Source organism: Salmo trutta, chromosome 6 (assembly GCF_901001165.1).
Source record: "Salmo trutta chromosome 6, fSalTru1.1, whole genome shotgun sequence".
Classification (NCBI taxonomy): Eukaryota; Metazoa; Chordata; class Actinopteri; order Salmoniformes; family Salmonidae; genus Salmo; species Salmo trutta.
The window spans coordinates 44611847-44637787 of NC_042962.1; the positions used below are offsets into that span (position 1 = coordinate 44611847).

General features: G+C 42.0%; 3 protein-coding genes across 8 annotated transcripts in view; 2 read left to right on the forward strand and 1 right to left on the reverse strand.

Moving 5' to 3' along the window:
* dhrsx (dehydrogenase/reductase (SDR family) X-linked) overlaps positions 1–3930 on the reverse strand; it is a 35740-nt gene extending 31810 nt beyond the window's left edge. The window contains exon 1 of the mRNA XM_029756420.1: positions 3707–3930. The gene's annotated coding sequence lies outside the window, so the exon portion shown is untranslated. The remainder of the gene's footprint in view (positions 1–3706) is intronic.
* Positions 3931–4959: 1029 nt separating this feature from the next.
* On the forward strand, positions 4960–21845 carry LOC115195997 (CD99 antigen-like protein 2). Of its 6 annotated transcripts, none has more exons than XM_029756423.1 (13): positions 4960–5065; positions 5220–5285; positions 9475–9504; positions 9947–10009; positions 10358–10396; positions 11161–11217; positions 11856–11894; positions 12484–12534; positions 12683–12772; positions 14080–14112; positions 19750–19872; positions 20082–20135; positions 20455–21845. In XM_029756423.1, the coding sequence occupies exons 2-13, from the start codon at positions 5225–5227 to the stop codon at positions 20481–20483; spliced, it is 669 nt and encodes a 222-aa protein (XP_029612283.1). In that variant the 5' UTR covers positions 4960–5065; positions 5220–5224; the 3' UTR covers positions 20484–21845. The 6 variants fall into 6 exon arrangements, with proteins under 6 accessions (XP_029612283.1, XP_029612284.1, XP_029612286.1 ...); XM_029756424.1 differs by having other exon boundaries at positions 4978–5065; positions 5223–5285; XM_029756425.1 differs by adding an exon at positions 20326–20352 and having other exon boundaries at positions 5002–5285.
* A 765-nt stretch (positions 21846–22610) lies between these two features.
* On the forward strand, positions 22611–23973 carry LOC115195998 (glycogenin-1-like). The gene is made up of 3 exons (XM_029756428.1): positions 22611–23100; positions 23396–23567; positions 23924–23973. Exons 1-3 carry the CDS (start codon positions 23069–23071, stop codon positions 23960–23962), a joined length of 243 nt encoding a protein of 80 aa, XP_029612288.1. The 5' UTR covers positions 22611–23068; the 3' UTR covers positions 23963–23973.
* Positions 23974–25941: the final 1968 nt, after the last annotated feature.

Below are 25941 nucleotides of genomic sequence, written 5' to 3' on the forward strand. Positions count from 1 at the left end.
CAATAACAAAAACGCCTTTTACTGGTCAGGACGTGACAGTACCCCCTCCAAAGGTGCAGACCCCGGATGCACCTCAAACAAAAAAAACACACAAAAATAAACCCCAAAACAAAAATAATCCTAAACTAAAGGGAGGGAAGGGAGGGTGGCTACCGTCACCAACGGCTCCCATGCTACACCCCCCCTCCCCAATCCTCCGACTACGGAGGTGGCTCAGGCTCCGGCCTTAGTCCCCAACCTAACCTGTCCACCCCCGCCGAATACTCAGGGCTGAGGCGCGTCGCTGGAGACCTCGGGCTGAGGCGCGTCTCTGGAGAACTCGGGCTGAAGCACGTCTCTGGAGAACTCGGGCTGAAGCGCGCCTCTGGAGACCACGGACTGGTGGGTGACTCTGGCTGCGCCGGACTGGAAGGCGACTCTGGCTGCTCCGGTTCCGGACTGTAGGGCGACTCTGGCTGCTCCGGTTCCGGACTGTAGGGCGACTCTGGCTGCTCCGGTTCCGGACTGGAGGGCGACTCTGGCTGTGCCGGTTCCGAACTGTAGGGTGACTCTGGCTACGCCGGTTACAAACTGTAGGGCGTCTCTGTCGGCTCCGAACTGTGGGCCATCTCTGCAGGCTCCGGACTGTGGGCCGTCTCTGCAGGCTCCGGACTGTGGGCCGTCTCTGCAGGCTCCGGACTGTGGGCCGTCTCTGCAGGCTCCGGACTGTGGGCCGTCTCTGCAGGCTCCGGACTGTAAGACATCGCCGGAAGCACTGGACGGGAAACTGTCGCCGGAAGCTCTGGACGGGGCACTGTCGCCGGAAGCTCTGGACGGAGAACTGTCGCCGGAAGCTCTGGATGGGGAACTGTTGCCGGAAGCTCTGGACGGGGACTGCGCACTGAAGGCCTGATGCGTGGGGCTGGCTTTGGAGGCGCCAGACTAGGGACTCGCACCACAGGGCTAGTGCGAGGAGCAGGAGCAGGACGAACTGGACTGGGCTGACGCACTGGAGGCCTGGTGCGTGGGGCTGGTACTGGAGGTACCAGACTGGAGACACGCATCCCAAGGCTAGTGCAATGAGCGGGAACAGGACGTACTGGACTGGGCTGACGCACTAGAGGCCTGGTGCGTGGTGCTGGCTTTGGAGGCGCCAGACTGGAAACACGCACCTCAAGGCTAGTGCGAGGAGCAGGAACTGGATACACCGGGCCATGAACAATCACTGGAGGTCTGGAGCGCACAGCCTGCACAACCCGTCCTGACTGGGTGTTAACAGTAGCCCTGCACGAGCGGAGTGCTGGCACAGGGCGAACTGGGCTGTGCAGAGGCCTGATGGCTGCCGTGTGTAGAGCAGGCGCAGGGTAGCCTGGGCCTAGGAGACGCACTGGTGGCCAGATGTGCTGCGCAGGCATACTCCTACCTGGCTGGATGCCCACTCTAGCACGGCACTTGCGAGGGGCTGGGATCGCTCGCACCGGACTGTGCGTGCGCATGGGCGAGATCGTGCGCACTTCCGCATAGACCGGCGCTCTCATGATCCACTGCTCCCCATAATAAGCACGGGGAGTTGACTTAGGTCTATTACCTGACCTAGCCACTCTTCCCGTGTGCCCCACTCTTCCACTCTTCCCGGCTGCCTCTCGCACTTGCCAATTGGCGGGTATAATGCCTCGTAACGGCGCCGCTCCGCCTTGGCTGCCTCCAGCTCCTCCTTAGGGAGTCGGTACTCCCCAGCCTAGTGCCATGGTTCTGCCCCGTCCAGGATCTCCTCCCATGTCCATGATTCCCCATAGTCCATATAGTTCCTCTGCTGCTCCTTACCCTGCTGCTTGGTCCTTTGGTGGTGGGAAGTTCTGTCCATACCAGGCCAACAAAGAAATACAGAACATAGAAAAACCATAGAAATACAAAACATAGAACAATACCCCAAAACCCCGGAACACATAAAACAAACACCCCTCTTACATAAATACATATCCCAACAAACCCCGAACCACATAAAACAAACACCCCCTGCCACGTCCTGACCAAACTACAATAACAAATAACCCCTTTACTGGTCAGGACGTGACACCTAATTTAAGTTTATCTGACAAAACAAGCAAGTATAGTGTAGAGAATCATTGTACCATCTAAACCGCTATATAGTTTCCATAACCAAAATATTGTATTTACAGCTGTTTGAAGCTGCTGTACAAAACTGAAAGTAATATATGCAAAAACAGCAACAGTTTGGGGAAGGCCCTTTCCTGTTTCAGCATGACAATGCCCCCGTGCACAAAGCGAGGTCCATACAGAAATGGTTTATCGAGATCAGTGTGGAAGAACTTGACTGGCCTGCACAGAGCCCTGACCTCAACCCCGTCGAACAATTTTGGGATGAATTAGAATGCCAACTGCGAGCCAGGCCTAATCGCCCAACATCAGTGCCCGACTTCCCTAATGCTCTTGTGGCTGAATGGAAGAAAGTCCCCGCAGCAATGTTCCAACATCTAGTGGAAAAGAGTGGAGGCTGTTGTAGCAGCAAAAAAAGGGGGGGCAACTCCATATTAATGCCTATGATTTTGGAATGAGATGTTTGACGAGAAGGTGTCCACATACTTTTGGTCCTGTATTGCATGGTTTTGGTTCAACTCTGGTTATTAACACCAACCCTGGGGTTCGTTTACACAACTGAGTGTTAATTTAACTCCCATTTAAATGTATGCAGGCTTCCATTTATTTCAAGAAGCTTTTAGAATTCTGAAGAACAGTAGATCCACATCAAGAACCCCACGCTTAATAAGTAAACTGTTCTTTATCAAGGCAAGAGTTATCCAAGGAACCTTAAAAGCTGAGGAAGAACAGCATGAGTGGGAAGTTCAGACTGAGTGGGATTATTAAATAATAATTTTTTATGCATTGTAGAATAGACTACTGGGGGCAGTAGGCATAAATTGTTATCCAACAATATGAATAGGCTATATGCTGAGTGTCTGCATCAAAAAGCTTTCTCTTTGATTTCAATGCAAATATTTATAGAGATGGTTGGGATTTTGTTATTGCAATGTTATTATATCTAATGTTGGATACACAGGACACGGTATAAGGTCAAATGAACTAAAATAAAAAAGCAGAGCTGTTTTAAAGGTAAGCATTTACAGGACATTCCGCAGAATTGAAATATTCATAGAATAAAATCAATCCCATCTATTCCCATCACACTTTCCAATTGTGGATGAACCAAAATCAGAATCAGAACCAGAATGATTAAATAGAATTTCAAATGTTATTGATGCCTCCTCATGTCTCTATGAATTGTCAACGGGGTTTTTGTTGGATGACCAATAACGGGACATTTGCGAGCGAGGGGGATAAGGGTGACACAGATGCTTCAAAAATGTGTAGCCTGAACCTCCTTCCCGCCTTCTTTGTCACACGATAGCAGCTTTTCCACTAATATACGTTTTACTGAATTATAAAATGTTACTATGAATACCAATAGAAATTAAGGGAAACATTTCCCCTGCTTTGCAATAGCCTACCTCATGCTAACACGAATGTGGCGCAACACGTTGGAGATCAAATTGAATAGGGTATTCAGCCTACACGATAGACATAAAAGGAACTGCACATATTGTACTCAACATCACCAATATATACAAACGAATTCCATGTTACCGTTGGTTAAATGATGCACCTTGAGCTCATGGTCAGAGCGGTCAAGACGCGCCTGTGGACTTACCAAAGGGTCACCCTGGCGCGTCTCCGTATAAACCAAAGTCAGGGTATCGTCTGCTTTTCTCACGACAAGCGTCATATACCGTGGTCGCAATCCACGTCTCGGCATATATACCATAGTATTACATAAAGAATGAGTAAGATGGCAAAAATAAACAAAGCCACTAAGATCGCCTTGTTAAATGGAGACAAGAAAGACTGCATGTCAGCAGCGAAGAAAAAGAGGACGAATAAGCGGGCTCTGTTGCTCCGGCTCTTATGAATGAAATGATGGACACGTTATCTGCACTCTACAGCATCCGAACTAGTCCTCCTTGGAATCTGCATTGATGCGTGCCAACTTGAAGAGTCAGACTCGCTGGCATCCACTGGCCTACACATTTGTCTTTAGAGACCTCAACATTCACTGAAGCAACACAAATATGATTATAAATCATTATATATAGACAACACTGACCATGATTCCATAATCCTCAGATGTTGATAAACAGAGACGATTTCAAATCTCATTATTATAATTTTGGAAATAATAAGGCAAATATTATTTTAATATCGTGCTCTGTTATTCGATGTTCGTCATTTTCCTCTAATAGACTATGCATTGCATCGATTAGGCCATAGCCTACTGCACACTATTTTACAAGATGAGAGTTTGTAGTATAGCTGCCAATCACATTATTTCTCATTACCATTTTCACCATGGTCAGTTGCCACATTTCCTTCGCTTTTACGCACACCGCACAGTATGGAAAGGCACGTTACAAATTAAAGTTAAAACCATGACATCTCGCTAGATGGCACAATCGCCCCGTTCAAATAGCCAATGTGTTATGGGAGTACCACACATTTGGATCTGCTGAGGAGTATTTGGGAAATAATTTAACGTAGTGTTCTATTATTTTACATCATAAACATGAAATTGATGCAAAATAGCCTTTGTGTAGCCTATACGCATATGCTGATAAAATAATAATTTCACTTGAATAGAGACAGTTCATATACCGTTTGAGTAAGGATAATTACATTAATTTTCAATCAGTTGATCCTTCTAACCCCCCCCCTAAAATATTTAGATGCACTATTGTAAAGTGGTTGTTCCACTGGATATCATAAGGTGAATGCACCAATTTGTAAGTCGCTCTGGATAAGAGCGTCTGCTAAATGACTTAAATGTAAATGATAGGCAACAACAGCAATGTAAATTTAGGCTTCTGCCCCTCGCTTCTCTCAGCTTGTGACCTGATGTGCGGCCAGGGTAACGCCTTTATTTTATGAAGTTACCACAGCACACCCACCCTGACTGCTCTTTCATTCTGTTGGAAAGTTGACTGTCTATCTGTAACTGGAGAACACTCGAGTACTGGTAGGCAACAGGAAGGGGACAGCACCGCACGTTGACACACCCTAAAGTTACCGATTTATTTTGACAAAGAACTCTGAGCAAGGAATTAGTTAAAATAGTCATATCGATCCAGCATCGGATAATTCAGGAAAACTTTGTTTTCTTTCCTATTCAGCAGACATGAAATCTTGCTTATGGATTGCCTTGCTTGTAACCCTTGCTATAGGGACGAAAACACAAGGTAAGGTTTTTTTTGTCCACCCAGGATACATAACTAAGCCATTATTAGGCCTTTTATGAATAGCTATTATGATAATGATAATAATATGACGATAATGATGATCATTGCTATTATTGTTGTTGTTTACTTGTTGTTTTTGTTGTTATGTTGATGGTAACGTAGGCCTATTTAAAGTTATACGTCTTGCTTAGGACTATCCTTTGGACAAGGTACACACAAGATTGGCCTACAAGTAGTAGTAATACGTTTATAGATTTAGGCAAGAAAATAGACTGGGAAATTCCATGTCTGCGTCTCCCCTGTGTGTTATGTCTATTTGGGTTAGGGCACAATTTTCGACTAAAATGACATACCCAAATCTAACTGCCTGTAGCTCAGGCCCTGAAGCAAGGATATGCATTTTCTTGGTTCCATTTGAAAGGAAACACTTTGAAGTTTGTGGAAATGTGAAAGGAATGTAGGAGAATATATAACACATTAGATTTGGTAAAAGATAATGCAAAGAAATAAACAACAGTTTTCTTTGTAGTTTTTCTGTACCATCATCTGTGAAATGCAAGAGAAAGGCCATAATGTATTATTCCAGCCCAGGTGCAATTAAGATTTTGGCAACTAAGTGGCAGCAGTGTATGTGCAAAGTTTTAGACTGATCCAATGAACCATTGCATTTCTGTTAAAAATGTTGTATCAAGACTGCCCAAATGTGCCTAATTTGTTTATTAAGAACTTTTCATGTTCAAAACTGTGCACTCTCCTCAAACAATAGTATGGTATTCTTTCACTGTAATAGCTACTGTAAACTGGACAGTGCAGTTAGATCAACAAGAATTTAAGCTTTCTGCCAATATCAGATATGTCTATGTCCTGGGAAATTGTCTTGTTACTTACAACCTCATGCTAATCGCATTAGCCTATGTTAGCTCAACCGTCCCACAGGGGACCTACTGATCCTGAATACGTTTTTAACAGCAAGGCAGTATAACACTGTTACAAACGTGTAGACTACTACAACACTTGTGTACATCTTGTACAGTTTTATAATCCCTGCTCTCAGAAGAGTTCTGACTCATCTTAGTGTGGTAGTGTATGACTCAAGGGTGTGTCTAGTCTGCCCTTTATAATCAGGGTAGTGTCTTTGGCTCATAGGGAAGCACATGTGCATGCAATGCTAACTGGCACGACTGGGCACAACTTTGAAAAGCAAGTCTGAAAGGCACAGAGAGAGTGTTTTGTTTTCTAGCAGGATTTAATTACTGAAAGGTAAGGGAGGTTTGCAGAACACAGTTCCCTGTACTGCATACTAACAACTCTCTCGCTGAAGTTTTTCTTCTTTCAAGACACTTTCAAGCCAAGGCCCGCTCAGCCAACCTTGTTTTTTTTGTAGGCTCTCTGTACTTGTGTGTCAGTTGAAAAATATACAGATAAAAAGTAGCTCCAACAAACTTAGTTGGCAATACATTTGCTAGTTGTGTGAGGCTGCTCCAGGATTGGCTAGAGTTGACAACAGGCATACCCAGATGGGCACGCTGTCTTCATGATGACAAATGTGATGTCTAGATTTAAAAGCCAGACTGAACTGACTGTTTTATACTACCCCATCATTGCCTCAAGTGTCCAGCACACAGTGAAATAATTAGTACAAGTGGGTTATATTTAGTTAGTTGATACAGTTAATAGCTTGGTCTTTCTTCTGAAAGTACACTGTAAAACCATGAAACACGTGACATGTTTATAACCCAAATGTCAGTGTTTAAAACTTAAACATTAGGCATTTAGATTAGCCAATAAAGGTTATTATCTTAATCAAAGGCATTTAGATTGCAAGATTAAACATGATAGTCAGCTTTTTCCAGTCAGTTTCCAACCAGGAGAAAGCATATATCTCTTAAGTATTCAGTTTTTAAACACTACTGTTTACTTTCTCATCATCCTGTTTAGAGTGCATTTAGTCATTAGAAATTGATGTGACTTCCCATGCCTTATTCAGATCAGTGTTAGGAATGTCTGTCACCTTACTGGACAGGACATTTGATTCAAGAAATCTTTTCAATCGCATGGTGTTGTTGTTACTTGGCTGTGTTGAGTTCATTTCTGGTAGCTCTCTCAGAGTGAAAAAGACATGGGAGGGGCCCTCATTATCATATTTCCCAGCATGCTTTGTTGCAGGTTGATTTTTAGAATAGTTTGTTTAAAAATCTATGTTTCCTCATACACATTGATTGATTAATTGATGTTATACTATAGAAAGATAAATAACTTAATAAAACAAAAACGAATCCAATCTGTGAGGGGTTGGACTTATTGCACCCGTTACTAAGATGGTTGTTTTAGTTTAGATGATTTAGGTCATTTCATTTACTGTACCACAACAGAATTTGCTCTGCCCTGATTTACTCATGGGTATTTTATTAGTAGGTCTATAGTCTCATGGGTATTCTCAAGTACACTTGTGGCTAGGTCAAGTAACACTGGGAGTCCTAGTACACCTGGTTGGGAACCACTGGTTCAGGTTGTCTTGTTTGTCAAGTCTTTCACCATAGCAGTCATTCTGATTGCAGGTTGTGGGTGATACAATTTTCAAATTCTTGGATGTCCTCCCTCTGGCTGGATTCTGATAGGAATTATTAATCACATCACAAACCAGCGTCCTGCTTATGGTCTGATGTGGCACAGAAGCCAAGATTTTCAGACTACAATGTCGAGGCCTTATGAAATGTACACTGAGTGTACAAAACATTAGGAGCACCTTCCTACTATTGAGTTGCACCCCCTTTTGCCCTCAGAACAGCCTAAATTTGTTGAGGCATGGACTCTACAAGGTCTCGAAAGCATTCTACAGGGATGCTGGCCCATGTTGACTCCAATGCTTCCCACAGTTGTGTCAAGTTGGTGGACCATTCTTGATACACATGGGAAACTGTTGAGCGTCAAAAACCCAGCAGCGTTGCAGTTCACCTACTACCATACCCCGTTCAAAGGCACCTTAATATTTTGTCTTGCCTATTCAACCTCTGAAAGGCACACATACACAATCCATGTCTCAATTGTTTGAAGGCTTAAAACCCTTTAACCATACTCCTCCCTTTCATCTACACTGATTGAAGTGAACAAGTGACATCAATAACAGATCATAGCTTTCACCAGTCAGTTTATGTCATGGAAGAGCAGATGTTGCCAATGTTTATACACTCAATGTATAATATGTGGTCCTGAAGGGTTACAGATTAATTTAAGTAGTCACTTGGACTGAACTTATTGCAACAACCATGTCTCTGTCACTAACAAACACAGTCATGGGTTGGCATTGCTCACATTCACTTGAGAGGCATGCTGGGAAATATGAAAATACAGCTTTACTCCCTACAGTGTTAAAGCAACACCCCCAGTGTTTAGTTTTTAAAACCTAAACGCCTTGTGCTGAATAAACGTGTTCATGTGGTTAAAAAGTGTTACAATGAATAAACATGTCCTGTTGGTTACAATCTAAACACTGTGATGTGTTTTCATTTAAATTCTAAATGCCTTGATGCGTGTTAAAAAGTGTCTCAGAAAAGTGTTAGTTTAGATATGTGTTCAGATCCTAAACACTTGGTTTTACAGTGTAAGAAGCAACTATCTGACTTTTCTGCTCAGTTTCACTTGAGACCTTATTCCTATACAGTCGAAGGTTCAGACGCAGTACGCAAAACTGGGAGGCCTCTATTTTAAGTGGGTTGGCTAATTAGGTAATTAGTTAATTAGTTAGTGCGCTAGTTCAGTCTTAGCCTGGATAATTCCTAAAGGTTTAACTACAGCCAAGGCAGAGTAGAGAAAGTAGAGTGTTCAAGGAGACAGCTCTCCGGTTTCAGCTGTCTATGAGTCATTCAAACCTTCAAACTGAAACTGACTATAGTGGCAACTGACTGCATGCCAGGCAAGGCCAGTTCCTTCATAACAAAACCTCGCCAGGCAACCAATACAGGATGTCCAACCTGCTGTTAAGTAGCACAAACACTGTCACAATATCAGTCATGCACATAGCAACTGGTGGTTCCATGGAACCTTTTTAGCACACAGTTAAAACAGCTAGTTGAGTTAGTTGAGTAGAAAGTGGTGCTAACTAAGATGCGTAGACAGCCAGTGTTGTGGGTGTGTTGGCGTTGTCTTGGACATTGTGGCTGACCAATACTATTTCATTTTTGTCCCACAGACTTTGATCTAGCTGATGCCTTAGATTTTGGTAAGTTTCTTTATCTTTTTTAAATGTTTTATGTCTGTTGATAGGTAAGCCAACTGTAGATGTAGTTCATATTGATGAAACAGGTGTAATGGCTGTTCCTCACCATGTTCAGGTGGTACGTCTTCCTCCTCTGCCTATTTGTAGCACTGCTCACAGCGCTGTCTGGCTCTGATCCAGTTGAATGCATTTTGCATAATGCAAATTGGTTAATTAGTTATTACTGAACAGGATTTCATGTCCAAATATAATGTAGGCCTTCTGAAAATATTTTATATATGATTAGAAATGACCATTTTAAATCTTAATACTCATAACACATGATGATCCTGTTATTATAGTACAGATATTTTTTCTGTTAACATTTCCAGCCTTATAGATTTATAGATGAAATGTGATTAATGATTTTATGAAAGGCAAAAAAAATCTCTCTCTCTTTGTATAGATAAACCTAAGGCAACTGCTATTCCAAAACAGCCAAAGAAACCTGCAAAGGATCCCAGTCCAGGTAGGGAAACCTGTCACATAATATAACACTGACTGTGGGATGAAACAAACTCTGCAAGTCAACAAGAAGTCACTAGCAAGGGAAGATAGACAACTCATTAGTCACAACTCATATGACTCAACATGAACCACATCATTAACCACTTTAAAGAAACATAATATGAGCACAGCATGTGACTGTAGGGTGGCCCAGCCCCTGAAGGGACTCTTATCAACTCTATGCAAGGATTATCTTTGTGTTGTCACACTTCTTCAAATACCCCTCTGCATGACCAGATTCTTCTGTGTTGACAGTGTTATAATCATGCTATAAGCATAAATAAATGTTATTACATTTCTTCATCTCCAGGAGGAGGATTAGATCTATTCGATGCTCTTGGTCCAGAAGGTAAAGTGACACAATAATAGGTGTAGATGGCTCCCTCTTTGTCTAAGTTGGTGTTGGTTTTCCTCTTGAACTTTTCTATATATCAGACTTACATTTGGTTACACTTCCCATTCAACAGCTGTGGTAAGTCTCTCATCAGCTCGTTGGTGCTGGGATAATAAGATTGGATCATTCCTTGTGTCAGATTTCTTTTTTACTGATTTGCTTTAAGGGTTCATCAAGTTTGCAATTTGGGTGATAGATTTATAACTCCATCAAATTGTATAGTTATACTGTTATGGTATTCAGTTATATTCAACCAGTAATAACTGGCTAAATTAAACACCCATCCCTTTCAGCAAATCCCAGCCTCGATCACCTTATCTTATTATGCTATATTTCTAAGTTTTCCTTTCCTGGCTTTAAAATGGTAAAACTCAAAGGTGAAAATCCTGGGAATTATGGTTCAATGTTGAGGCTTTTTTAATCGATTTTCCTTGATTCACCTTTCCTCTTCTAAGAGCCTGAGAAACCAGCTGGGATCCCTCCTAAAGAAGGTGGAACTAGAAAGGCATCTATGGCCGACAAATGTCAAATGAATGGATAGCTCATGTATTTCAACTAAGATTTTCTTTCTGTTCTCAGATGATTTAGATTTTATGGATACGTCAATGTGTTTATTTAATGTGTTCTTGACTAAATATGTTGTCCAATCATTTGTCCAATCATTTTCCCAATGTGGAATACAATGCTCTTATAGTTGATATACTTGATGCCCTTTCCAGATCCCAAACCTGCCCTTCCTGCTCCCGCACCAGTAGATCCCAAAAAACCAGCTGATGGTAAGTAAATTAACTCAACCAGCTGAAGTAACACCCATCACTTGTAATTACAGTATCCATCCTATTTGATCAGGATTCTAGCTCTCAGATTATTGAACACAGGAAGACATTCTGATCAGTGCATAAAATTAACATCCACCACCCGCCAAATGCGGGTAGAATAGGTATTGGCGGATAAGAATGTCTATTTCACCAGCCACAGTGTTCAATTTGCAGGTCTCTACAGTGCGAGAATTACATTTGTGAATAAAATAGTCAAAAGTGCGAGTGGCAATTTATTGCAGAAAAATGCTGCAGTAGCTGTTTTCAAAGTATTTCTGCTGTTTTGTTTCATAGCTGCTAATCGCACAATGAAATATGAATCCTGTATCCCAATATACCACATTGCTTCTTACTAATACATTTCTTGTTTTAGAAACATTACAAAGCATGGTCATCTGTTAAAAAAATAAAATGTTTTGGCTGGTAAAAAATCTGAGTGGCGAGTACCTGTCACAGTGGCTGCAGACCAAACAGTTAATTTTAGGCCCTGGTTCTGATTCCTAAAGCAAACCTAGTATTGACCTCAAGATGGGAGATGTCATTCATTGTAAATGATACAATCATAGAATGTTTTCTGTTATATTTTCTCTTCATAGATGGGATGGGTTTTGACCTGTCTGATGCCTTGGGTCCAGGTAAAGTCAAAGTTATTGTTAGGTTCTCAGTCTAGGGAAGAAGTCTTTCTATTTAGTGCAGGTCTATATTGGGGATTCTCTCTTTGTCCCTCCCTCCCTGTTTACTTAACCCAATCAAACAAACAAACAAACAATGAATCAATAATTAAATCAAGCAATCAACCGGGCTTGTGATGAATCATACCCACTGTTATCTATGATTAAGCTTTTCCTCAGCAGCCTTTACATACCCAGCAATCACCTTTTGTCTTGAGACGTCTTGAGATGTCTTGAGACATGGTGATGGCTGGATATGTAAAGGAGATTCCCTCTGCTTTGCGTCCAGTGACTCTCACACTCTCACTTCTCTTGATAAGAAGCTGGGCCTCTTGAGCTTTCAAAACCTGCTAAACCACACTGTCACTTTCACTTAAGAGCTTAAGTGATTGTAAGCACTGATATTTTCACATCTAATGTCGGAGGAAATGGTATGAGGCACTAGTGGCATGCTTCCCAGTGTGAAAACATATTATAATGTTATGATAACGTGTTATAATGTAATATAACTTCCCACTCCTCTTCCTTGTTCTGTAATGTCTATCATCCATAGATCCCGTACCGGGTAAACCAGCTGTTGTTCCACCTAAAGATGGAGGCACCGGTACTAAGCATTGGATATATTAATTTATTTCCTCAGTTTGATGATCATATACTATGTGTGTGCTACTGTCTATTGTTATTATGGACTCTCAGGAAAACAATGCTAATTGTTACTGACTCACTGTTGCTATACTGTTTTCATCTGGAAGGTGGCGGGTCCTTCGGAGACAAAGACCTGTTTGATGTGAGCGATAACGGTGACTACAAGCCTGATCCCGGCAAGGGAGGTGGAGGAGGAGGTAGGACATTTAGGGCTTTTATTATTGAATTTCTGTTATGAAATAAGTTTAGAAGCAGTGGCACAGGCAAGACAAAGGGTGTTGTTCAAACAAATTAGTTAATGGGTTTGACTTCCAACAATAGGCCTGCAATCTTACTGTTGAGGGAAAGTAGTTTCTACTCAGACTAGCATACGTCAAAATACGCACAATAGAGTATGTCGGGGAGGCTGGGGACCCGACAGAAATGATCCATTGTTGCCATATTAAAATGAATTGCAGTGCTAAATTCCCTGTGGACTAAAACAACCGTTCTGTCTTAAAACTGTATACGCATTTCCTTTCTCTTTTCCCTCTTAGTCACTTAGAATGGAAGTAATTACTTGTTCTTTACAAAAGAGAGAAAAAAGCAGAAATAGGGAAGAGAAAAACCCCTCATGGTTACCAATGTAATTAGTGCCATATGCCTGTTAGTCTGATGCTATCCTGCATGATACTGTGGAGAGTCCAGAGGAGCTGGAAACAAACTGAAATTAACTGTCATCTAACTTGGTGTAAGAGAAAGATTTCAGCCCTCACAGTTAATGACTAGAGCCCCTTTGGACGAGAGCTTTAGAAAGCTAAAGACGACATGTTGAAAGGAATCTGGAAATATTTGACCAACTCTATGAAGTCTTTATACAATAAATCTCTGAAGTCTTCATGAACATTTGCACATACATGTAAATAGCACACACAGGCCTCTCTAGCTACTTCTATGTTGTCAGAGTCTAGGTGATGTGGGTAAGGCGGAGTCAGGCGCAGGACACAGAGATGAGTAATAATAGTAACTTTACTCCAAAATAATCCTCCAACAAGGAGAACGGAAATCCAGAATCACATAAACGAGACAACTGACAACAATAAACACGCACAAAACCATGATGGCTCCAGAGGGTTAAATAGGGAAATAATTCAAACGAAATGGGAACCAGGTGTGTACAATACAGACAAAACAAATGGAAAAATAAATGTAGATCGGTGGAGGCTAGAAAGTCGGTGACGTCGGCCGCCGAACACTGCCCGAACAAGGAGAGGCACCAACTTCGGCGGAAGTCGTGACATATGTACAGTATGTCTAGAAGTATATACTATATACTATATATACTATATATATATAGCACGTGCCGCTGACCCTGCTCCCTCAGATCCCAATGGTACGCCATTATAGCACTTTCGGTTTGCCTGAAGTTTGTCTGAAGTTCTTGCATGCTGCTAGTAAAACTGATTCAAAACAGTAATACTGAAAAATCAAAGTACACTTTCTCGCTTTCTTTTTCCCTCTTCAGGAGGAGGTGGTGCTCCTGCAGATCAACCTCAAGGTAAAACAATCAATCCATTCATTTCCTCAATAAATAATGTTAATTATCAAGCGTCTCAGAGGGGGAATTATATGGGGTGCCATTTGTCAAGTTAAACGGCTATTTCTCTGGCTATTTTGCACCAGATTTAGGTGGAATCTTTAGAGTCTGTATTCGCCCACTGTACCCACACCCAGTCCTTTCATTTAACTCTTACCACTCATCTTTACCATGATGTCAAAGGCCTGCAGTATGAAGAATCTCAGTGACAAAGAATTCTTCCCACACCTCTTGAGGGACTGAGCTCTGTGCTTTTATAGTCATATCCCTTTTCTCTCTCAGAGGAAGTTGGCTGATTGTTTCCCTGGTTTTAGTGTCTGCTCCTCACGGTCAGATTATGTTGTTCTATACTCCCTGTTTCAATCCAAACACAGCACAGATATTGAAAATGAATAATATAACAAATTAAAGGGCTGCGCTGAGCGGATGAGGTCTATCAAACTAAATGTGTTGCAACATGCTTTGAGGATTCCCTCATCAAATAGTGCAAGTGGAGGCTTGAGGATGGCAATATTTTCCTAAGTGGCAAGAAATATACACTGCTCAAAAAATAAAGGGAACACTTAAACAACACAATGTAACTCCAAGTCAATCACACTTCTGTGAAATCAAACTGTCCACTTAGGAAGCAACACTGATTGACAATAAATTTCACATGCTGTTGTGCAAGTGGAATAGACAACAGGTGTAAATTATAGGCAATTAGCAAGACACCCCCAATAAAGGAGTGGTTCTGCAGGTGGGGACCACAGACCACTTCTCAGTTCCTATGCTTCCTGGCTGATGTTTTGGTCACTTTTGAATGCTGGCGGTGCTTTCACTCTAGTGGTAGCATGAGACGGAGTCTACAACCCACACAAGTTGCTCAGGTAGTGCAGCTCATCCAGGATGGCACATCAATGCGAGCTGTGGCAAGAAGGTTTGCTGTGTCTGTCAGCGTAGTGTCCAGAGCATGGAGGCGCTACCAGGAGACAGGCCAGTACATCAGGAGACGTGGAGGATTGCAACAATCCAGCAGCAGGACCGCTACCTCCGCCTTTGTGCAAGGAGGAGCAGGAGAAGCACTGCCAGTGCCCTGCAAAATGACCTCCAGCAAGCCACACATGTGCATGTCTGCTCAAACGGTCAGAAACAGACTCCATGAGGGTGGTATGAGGGCCCGACGTCCACAGGTGGGGGTTGTGCTTACAGCCCAACACCGTGCAGGACGTTTGGCATTTGCCAGAGAACACCAAGATTGGCAAATTCGCCACTGGCGCCCTGTGCTCTTCACAGATGAAAGCAGGTTCACACTAAGCACGTGACAGACGTGACAGAGTCTGGAGACGCCGTGGAGAACGTTCTGCTGCCTGCAACATCCTCCAGCATGACCGGTTTGGCAGTGGGTCAGTCATGGTGTGGGATGGCATTTCTTTGGGGGGCCGCACAGCCCTCCATGTGCTCGCCAGAGGTAGCCTGACTGCCATTAGGTACCGAGATGAGATCCCCAGACCCCTTGTGAGACCATATGCTGGTGCGGTTGGCCCTGGGTTCCTCTTAATGCAAGACAATGCTAGACCTCATGTGGCTGGAGTGTGTCAGCAGTTCCTGCAAGAGGAAGGCATTGATGTTATGGACTGGCCCGCCCGTTCCCCAGACCTGAATCCAATTGAGCACATCTGGGACATCATGTCTCGCTCCATCCACCAACGCCACGTTGCACCACAGACTGTCCAGGAGTTGGCGGATGCTTTAGTCCAGGTCTGGGAGGAGATCCCTCAGGAGACCATCCGCCACCTCATCAGGAGCATGCCCAGGCGTTGTAGGGAGGTCATACAGGCACGTGGAGGCCACACACACTACTGAGCCTCATTTTGACTTGTTTTAAGGACATTACATCAAAGTTGGATCAGCCTGTACTTGGATCAGCCTGTACTTACCTGGTTTTCCACTTTAATTTTGAGTGTGACTCCAAATCCAGACCTCCATGGGTTGATAAATTGGATTTCCATTGATTATTTTTGTGTGATTTTGTTGTCAGCACATTCAACTATGTAAAGAAAAAAGTATTTAATACGATTATTTCTTTCATTCAGATCTAGGATGTGTTGTTTAAGTGTTCCCTTTATTTTTTTGAGCAGTATAGTTTAACTTCTGGGTAAATAAGTACAGTAAGCTTTATGGGAACATTGGGAACTATTGGTTTGGGATACAAAGGGGAATTAACTCTGATTGGCTTGATTGGGTGCACACTATTGGCCATAGCCTAAAACCCAGGTACGATTCTGTGTCGTTGCAGATCTAGACCTACTGTGGGGCCAATTCCTGAAGATGCTAGATGCTAACATGCCAGAGGGTGTCCATGTTTGGATATCCAACATAAAGCAAGCAGTGTTGCCTCTGTTAGAGAAGGTCATGGAGCTTTTGGATGTGGGCCAATGAATGAGCCTCCAGTGACGTTCAGGAATCAGGAAGTCATCTATCCAGCTATGTTCTGATTGGTGCTCAGATATGAGGGAGTGTTCTGATTAGTTGTTTACGTGGTGTTAAAAGTTTGAGGTGCTTTAAAACACCTCTCAGGGCTGATCTTACAAAGCAATGGTTTGTACACTTTATTTGGCTGTCCCTATAGGATAACCCTTTTGGGTTCCATGTAGAACTCTCTTTGGTTCTACTTGGAACCAAACGGGATTCTCCTATAGGACAGCCAAATAACTCTTTTAGGTTCTAGAGAGATCCTTTTTTTCTGAGTGTAGGCTCCAGTTTTCACTGGGTTAAAGCTAGGGTTAGTACAAAGTTCAGAGGTTTTATCCCTTAAGGAGTGGGTGTGCTCTCATCCCCTCTGACACCCCACCCTTCTCTTTACTTTCTGAAGTCCCAGTTTCTGAATCATCCCTGTGTGTTGAGCTTATGGGATTCTGTTTTGTAAAATGTTACAGCTATAAGCCTAAAGACAGTCGTTCCGGATATTATCAAGGTTATTTTATTGGCCCCTCCGTTTTTTGGCTCCCTATTTGGTCACTTGCCAGTGGAAACCACATTTTCCACGGTTAGTATGGTTTTTGAGGCGTTCTTATGCATTGCATGTAGTTGTTTCATGTGTGTGTTCCTTCTTGTGTGATAGTCTTTCCAGATGACATGTCAATTAATGCAAAAAATAACGAAGATGTAAAAAGGCTAGAGAAGCATTCTATGTTTACAAATTTGGACAATTATGGGTCATAGTCCAGATGTAAAACAGATGTCTGACACTCTTGGGAAGGTCTTTGTTTGAACGTTTTTCCTGTGTCGCATCCTGTCATTACATGCCCGTCATTACTGTACCCTAAGCCTGTTACTTACTAAGGCTTTTGCAGCCTAGTCCTAACAGCCCCTCACAGAGGCCTAGTCGGCACACATTCCTAGCATAGCCAAACTTCACAGCACTCGGTTGAAAGATCCAACACTTTTTTTGTGCTAATGTGTTCTAGAACAAACTGACATGCAGTTCTCTCATCTTCCAATATTGACTACATTGATTACTTATTCTGAAACGCTGAAGGATATATTTGCTAAGCCAGAAGAGGTTATACAATCTTGTGCGTTTACAAATGATTTATGTATCACGGTGAATGTTCCTGTAAGGTTGAAGGATGTCTTTTTCATTGGGGTATGTTTCCTTGGCCACTTGCATTCAAATACAAAATATTGTTTCCATTACAACGCGTCTTACCATGTTAGAAGTACTACCTCTTTTTCTTGTGTGTGTTACAGCGGAGAGGTTAGTTATCAACACATTGCTATTGTCGTCTCTTTGTCTGTTGTTGTATTCCTTCAGATGTTAATAAAGCCTACTGAACGGTGTTCTGATTTATGATGTTCTGGTATAACACATAGCATGGTTTCTGTTGATGGAATCCATGCACCCGGCTCTTGAAGAATATAGTTTGCATGTGTGACTGTGAGTGAAGGTTATTGGACTGAACTGTACGATTGTAGCCACAGGCGGTAGGTTGCATTCTCCAGCAGTAAGTCACCGTTTGTTGGGGTGTCATCCAGTTTTTACTCTGGGCACCACCCTGTTTCAATGCACTATTACTCACAGTGGTTCTCTATGGGAAAAACCAGTCTTTACTTGTATGTAAGGTTTATTCATCAAAAGTTCAAGTGTTTGTTCACTTTAATCCCATTGTGTATTTCTTTGTTTGTTACTTTCTGTGTCCTTGGAGTTGGGCTTGTGTAATGTCCTTCACTGTATCACTGGGTTGTGGCTTTCTCTGAGGTTTCATGGTTTCATGTTTTTTTGTCGAGATAGTTTATAAATGTTTTTAAAGAGAAACTGGAATACTTGTGTTTCAGACCCCATAGTGTTCAGTTGTTGCACTATTTTCTACCCAGAAATACTTTGCCAGCACATTACAACCAGATGCCGTCATAAAAAGGCTCTCGACCACCACCTGGTGGAATTATGGTATAGTTTCAAAATGTTTTCCATTGGTGTGCAACTAGACTAGAGCCTTATGTTTTCGTAAAAAAAAAGGCAAGTTATGCAACATGAATAATAGCCTCACTCACACACACTTTCTTTAATAGACTTTAACCCTCCTGTGTCATGTTAATTCATTCTGTGTTCCCGGTCCAAAATTACCGGCCCATTATAGCTGATTATAAATCCATAATAATACATATATTATCACCTAATGTTGTGTTAGATCTTTTATCAACTTAAGTTCTTGTGAACATTACAAGGTTTGAACTTCTATTTGCTATTAATGGCCTGTAGGCCTCATTGACCTGAGCTCATACAACTCGTTTATGAGTAAAAAAAGCATAATGTATGGATTATTTACAGATTAATTATGGATTAATACTCAGATGAAACATATTGTGCTATTTATCACAGACTAATTTGTGTCAAAGTTTAACAAGGACTCTCTCCTCACCAGTGTCATGATAAAAGATATGATCAAGAGCCTCACATACAGTATATCGTTTGGTCATTGTGCTGCCACAGAATGAATTGTGAGCAAGGCCTCAAAAAAGCTTTATATACCAGAGCTGCGAAAAAAGTTCTATATATTATTGAAACAATGTTGCGATTGTTTGTAAGAATGCCAACAGGTGTGGTTCCCGTGGGGGAAAGATTCTATTGGGGAAAGGTTCCCGTGGGGGTTGCCATGGAAGCCAAGAATGGGAGTGAGGTGTGTGTGTGTGTGTGTGTGTGTGTGTGTGTGTTTGCTCAAACACACATGCATTTGGGGGTCTGGGAAAGGAAGTGTGTCCATCTGATGAATGGGCATGTGCCTGAACTCAATTTTATACACTAATTGTAGTCTCACCCATTAATTTCTAATGACCGGTCATTTTTGACCGGGAACACCACAGCTGTACAAAAGTTAAATAAAACATCAAAAATCATCAAAATGTATTTTGTGTATTCAGATGCCCTGTGTGGACAAAGTCATGGAACCTTATGACAATCAGATTAAATGAACTACAATTTTCAGAGAGAAAACTTGTAAATCGGTCCAATTCGACCGGAACACAGCAGGAAGGTTAATAAGAATCAGTCAGAGAGAAAACATCTAGCGTAACCTTATCAACTGAACAACAACGACAATGGATCTTTTTGTTGTGTAGATGTAGAAGCTGGATCTGGTCAGATCGCTGGCGTAGTGAGTGCAATAGGAGTGGCCCTCCTTGGTGCTGCCTCCAGCTACTTTGCCTACCAGAAGAAGAAACTGTGTTTCAAGATTCAGGGAGGTGAGTGAATGGGATTGGGATACGTACAGTACAGTATGTGTAGTAGTGGATACAAGGTTGCCCTGGCTGTAGATCCCTGTATGGCATCTAATACAAGTCTACAACCATGTCTCAGGGCAAGATACAAGGGTCTAGAGGTCCCACTATAAAGTTGTCTGTGGCACATAACATGTTCTTCGATGTAAATGCTTATGTATTTCTTCATTCAGGTGTAGACCCAGAAAGTGGAAAGAACGCACGTGGAGCTCAGTCTGGTCCCCAATGTAAGCACTAGTTATTACACGATCTCACTAGTCCCTCTCCTACAATATACTACCCACTACTCCAATATACTACCTACACTATCTACTACCTTCCTAAATACTGCCTACCTACTATCTCCATCTGGTATTCCTGTTCAGTTTTCCTGCCTTTTCTCTGGGTGGATCTTGCTTCTCCTCTGTTTCTCTACAGATTAGGGCAAAGGAACGCTCGGAAAAGGTCTGCTGAGAAGGGTTTTAAGTTCTTTTAAATTCCAATGTATTGTTTTTTTGTTTTGTCAATGTAACATAACCATTATTTCTGTGCTTCCTCTGATTCCAGTGATGAGCAACTTGCTCAGGTCGCTCTAACTTCGATCAGATCATCATAGAGGAACCTCACCTTTAGCAAAGAAACACCTTCTTCCATCAGCAGGTATCAACTGTCTGCTGGAGACGTCAGTGGGCAAAAAAATACAATAAAATCTATATATATTTTTTCATTTGTCTTTCATTTGGAATTTAACTTTTGGAGAATGTTAGTTATATGTTTTTTTTTGTTGCCTTATCTAGCTGTGTAAAGACACTTAGATTTACAACTTGAATACATGTTTTTTGCATCGAAGATGTATCGATCATTTTCATTGTATATTGTGCGGTACCAAACAATTGTCTTTCAACATGCTGATTTTTCATCACTTTTCATTTAATTTTCATTTCATACTTTAGTAGGCCTAGCTGGTATCCACAACTACATTTTACATTTCTCTGTGTTTACATTGCACATAGCTTTCATATTTGTTTTACTTTAACTGTCTCCACGTCTATTAAATTCTGATTGGCAGTAGGATCTCTCTTTTCTTCAAATGTCAGCGCTTGTTTTAAAATATAACCCAGGCGAGTCTGTAGATACACTAATCAAAACAAACCATGCACACAAAGGATACTTTTACAACATGGCACACTCATGTACTTATTAATTGGATTACATTTTAATAGAAGGATTTAGAAATGTTTGTATAGATTAAGGTATAATGGAAAAAGTGCTTTAGAGAAAGGGATTATTTTGGTGGATATGAAAAGAATGTGTAGGGTACTATTTGGGATGAGGATTGGTTTCAAGCTGAACTTTTAGCTGCATCACGTCGTGTCTTCTAGTAAGTTAATTGCTTGGGGTGCAAGCCACTCGTTAGTGTTTATGTGAGGAAAGATACCATAAATGCACATGGTAAATAGACAGAAATGTAAAAAAATAAATCCATTGTGCATGTTTATTTACAAAACAACATTTATACTGAGAAGTGGTTATTTTTAAGTTATACTTGTTTAAGATTTGTATGTATGATTACTTTATTCCTGATGCAATACAGATAAGAATAGAAATTGATACCTGGGGTTGATACCAAACTGGAAAACCAGCATATTCCACCATGTCACTTGTGCTGTAAATGCTAATGAAGAATGCATATAAAAGCGCTGCTGCTTTTTTGCTGTGTGATATATGCCATTTTTGTTCTCCTTTAACTTTCAGCACATGTAATTAAAACCTTTTATGTAACTGTAACTGAAGAAGTGTTACTGCTTATTCTTTACCAATACAGGAAATCCTTTGTTGACTTAGTTGATTGTAGTTAGTTGTTTTGTGTGTTTTGAAGGAAGTTTAATTCCTTCTCTGAAAGACAATAGAGGGCTGTTGATAATGTTGTTATCAATAAAGTTAACTTTTTTACAATTGATTGGTATTTTTATTTAATGTTGTTTTCCATCAAGTTTCAACATCAGTGTTGTTGTCCATAGTACCATTAATTTGTATATCATGAAAATTGACCAACGGTTCTACACTGAATGGAATGCACCTGTACATAGTACTATTCACTTAGTTCCAGGGGTTGGACTACTGCAGACTCTAGAGTACAGTTGCTGAAGGTCCTGCTTAAACCCTGCAGGTTTTCATTTTAGTCAAATGACCAGTGACACATGACTGAGAACTCAAATAGACTCTCTCTGATTTGCTCTTGGTCTAAAAACATCAGATGTATTTGTGTAGCTACCAGCTTGAGGTTACACTCCCTGGCTTTAGATAAACTCTCAATCGAAATGGCTGTACATTTTTTTTATTACTTTATACTGATCATTCTGTATCTATTGTTTGTGGGACAGTTACTACTGCTGGACTCGCTGGACTGTCAGACTACAGTATCATCAACATATTGGAGTTTCATTTTTGGGGAAACCAGTGCATTTTCTGCCAAGTCCTCTCTGCCAGCGGTGCGGGACCTGATCTATCACTTTGACACTTTTAATACCATTTATCACTTTTACCTCTGCCTCAAGTTGTTAATTCATTTAGAGGAGTCGCTGTCACACACCATGCCAGGTAAGTTCTCATCATTATATCATAACCATTTTAATATAACCTGTCAGTGTCGAGTTGATTGACATCACTCTCTTGCACTCTCTAATTAATGCAAGAGGAAAAGAGGAAGTGCTTGAGAAAGGAACTACTTTTAACTCTTAAAGAACATAATGCTGATGGCACTGTAAAACTGCGAAACTCCCCTGCTGGGTGTTAGTCATCTATTTCTATAAATAACACCTCCCACTCTTCCTTCCTGTGCCACCAGCGAACCAGGCCTTTGTCTTCCTGTGCCACCAGCGAACAAGGCCTTTGTCTTCCTGTGCCACCAGCGAACCAGGCCTTTGTCTTCCTGTGCCACCAGCGAACCAGGCCTTTGTCTTCCTGTGCCACCAGCGAACCAGGCCTTTGTCTTCCTGTGCCACCAGCGAACCAGGCCTTTGTCTTCCTGTGCCACCAGCAAACCAGGCCTTTGTCTTCCTGTGCCACCAGCGAACCAGGCCTTTGTCTTCCTGTGCCACCACAGACTGCTACTGCATGGGGGCTCTGGTGGTAGGACAGTGTTTACCCACGACACAGGACCACACGCCAGACTGTTGTGATGGTCTCCACTAATGTCTCTAGCCAGGCACGGTGAGAGAAGTCCCTGCATCTCGGACAGAAATATAATAGGATATCGCTGAGTCATGGAGAGTGATCCATGACCTATTCGAATTTGAATGGAAGTTATACTCTGTCTGTGACAGAGGTCCTTGAAAAATCAGACAAATGCAGTATTTTGTCTCTCATCAGTTAAGGGGGTATTAGATTCCCTGGATGGAGTCTTTTGCAATCCTGAGTGCACTGCGGACCTAGTGTATTTTTTGTGTATTGAAGTCATGTAAAATCTGATTGTAGTTGTAGTAAATCCTGTGTTCTCTCCCGATAGGGCTGCCCTGGGCCATGTGTTTGACCAGGTCCAGGTGGACATGCTGGACAGTGGAGACCAAGCACAACTATCTTGGCTGGGACAACCAGAACTGGGGGTCACTTTTACCAAGCTCCACTGTTGGACCCTCACCCAATACAGCAAATGTGTGTTCCTGGACGCAGACACACTCGTGAGTGTACTGAAATCTCCCGAGACACCACTTGTCTCTAATATAAACACTCACTCAATAATGAATTTGTTTTAAAACCAAGGAACCAATCTTACAATGTCAAAGCTTGATCTTTACCAGCAAATCAATTTTAATGTTTGATTTAAAGTAGTAGTCCAACTGCATAGTTGGAATACAAGGTACATCCTATAGAGAATGTGTGTCTTTTCCCATGTCTGTTGTTCTTATGCAAAAGTACCACAGAGAGAGATGAGAGTCCAGTACTCTTGTCCCTCTACTCTTCTCCTCTCTACACACCTCTACCAACGTACCTTAGGTGGTTCTCAACAGTACACACCATCACACCTCTTTCACAGAGCCAGGGGAGAGAAGAAGAGAAGAACAAGGGGAAATAAAAAGGGGAGAGAAGAAGAGAAGCCAAAGGGAAGAGAAGAAGAAAAGCCAAAGGGGAGAGGAGAAGCCAAAGGTTAGAGAAGCTACAGTGTCGTTGATAGAGAACCTCACAGAATTATTACTCCGAGAAGTCACTCTGCTCACAGAGGAAAGGGAGAAGAGGCCCGATTACCCACAAAGCCAGGAGAAATGGTTAGTATTTAACAAAAGGTGATATTGAGCTTTTGCCTATGCATTATCTATTCATTATGATTATTAATTAGTTATGACTTAGGTGTCTGAGGGATTTTGGAAGTGGTAAGTATTAGTTGTTAATTCTGTTATCTCTTTAACCTGGTTACGATTTCCGATCAGCTTCAGGGTTTTTACTCAACAGGTAAGAATTGAGAGAATTTAAGGTTATCGCACTGGTACAACTAAGGTTGTGATTCTAGAGGCTGTGCACGCCCTGTCAATGTCAATGCGTCATAGGAAGAAATAGTGTGAGAAAGTGACTAAAATTCTTTCTCAACCCCTATTGAAATCTGAATCAGGGACCAATATGATTGAGGCCATTTTAGTCAATACTTGCAACCCGGTGTAAACCAATTAGTGGGTAATAATTACCCACTCTAAGGGAGGAGCTGGAGACCCATCTGGACCCAGTGAGGAGGGGTCAGAGGTCACTGACACAGCCTTCAACCCCATGGAGGATCCTGCCACTGAACCTGTACGTCACCTGTCTACACTAACATATACTGAGTGTACAAAACATTAGGAACAGCTGCTCTTGACATAGATTGACCAGGTCAATCCAGGTGAAAGCTATGATCCCTTATTGATGTCACTTGTTAAATCCACTTCAATCACTTATGAATGGGAGGAGACAGGTTAAAGACAATTGAGACATGGATTTAAGGGCCTTTGAACGGGCTATGGTAATAAGTGTCTGGCGCACTGGTTTGAGTGTGTCAAGAACGGCAACGCTGCTGGATATTTCACCTTCAACAGTTTCACATGTGTATCAAGAATGGTCCACGCCCTAGAGGACATCCAGCCAACTTGACACAACTGTGGGAAGCATTGGAGACAACATGGGCCAGCCTCCCTGTGGAACGCTTCCAACACCTTGTAGAGACCATGCCCCAATGAATTGAGGTTGTTCTTGCAAATCAATATTAGGAAGGTGTTCCGAATGTTTTGTACACTCAGAGTATATTTAAAACCTACTATTAGGAACTGATTTAAGAAATGATCGATCTATCTTCCATGTTTAAATGGTCAACATTACAGAAATTGTTGGCAGAATACACATTCTACTGTAGTAACACCCTCTGCTGGTGCACAACAGTATTAACTTGTTATGGATAGGGGGCAGTATTTTCACGGCCGGATAAAAAACGTACCCAATTTAATCTGGTTATTACTCCTGCCCAGAAACTAGAATATGCATATAATTTGTAGCTTTGGATAGAAAACACTCCAAAGTTTCTAAAACTGTTTGAATGGTGTCTGTGAGTATAACAGAACTCAAATGGCAGGCCAAAACCTGAGAAGATTCTGTACAGGAAGTACCCTGTCTGACCATTTCTTGGCCTTCTTTGTCATCTCTATCCAAAACAGAGGATCTCTGCTGTAACGTGACACTTTCTAAGGCTCCCATAGGCTCTCAGAAGGCGCCAGAACGTTGAATGATGACTCTGCAGTTACTGGCTGAAAAACAGTAGTGCATTTGGTAAGTGGTCGATCTCTGAGAACAATGAGACGGGCGCGCGCGTGCACATGAAGAGTCCATTTTACTTTTTCAGTCTTTGAACGAAAACAACGACTCCCGGTCGGTATATTATCGCTATTTTACAAGAAAAATCGCATAAAAATTGATTTTAAACAGTGTTTGACATGCTTCGAAGTACGGTAATGGAATATTTTGAAATTTTTTGTCACGATACGCATCCGCGCGTCACCCTTCGTTACCCTTCGGATAGTGTCTTGAACGCGCGAA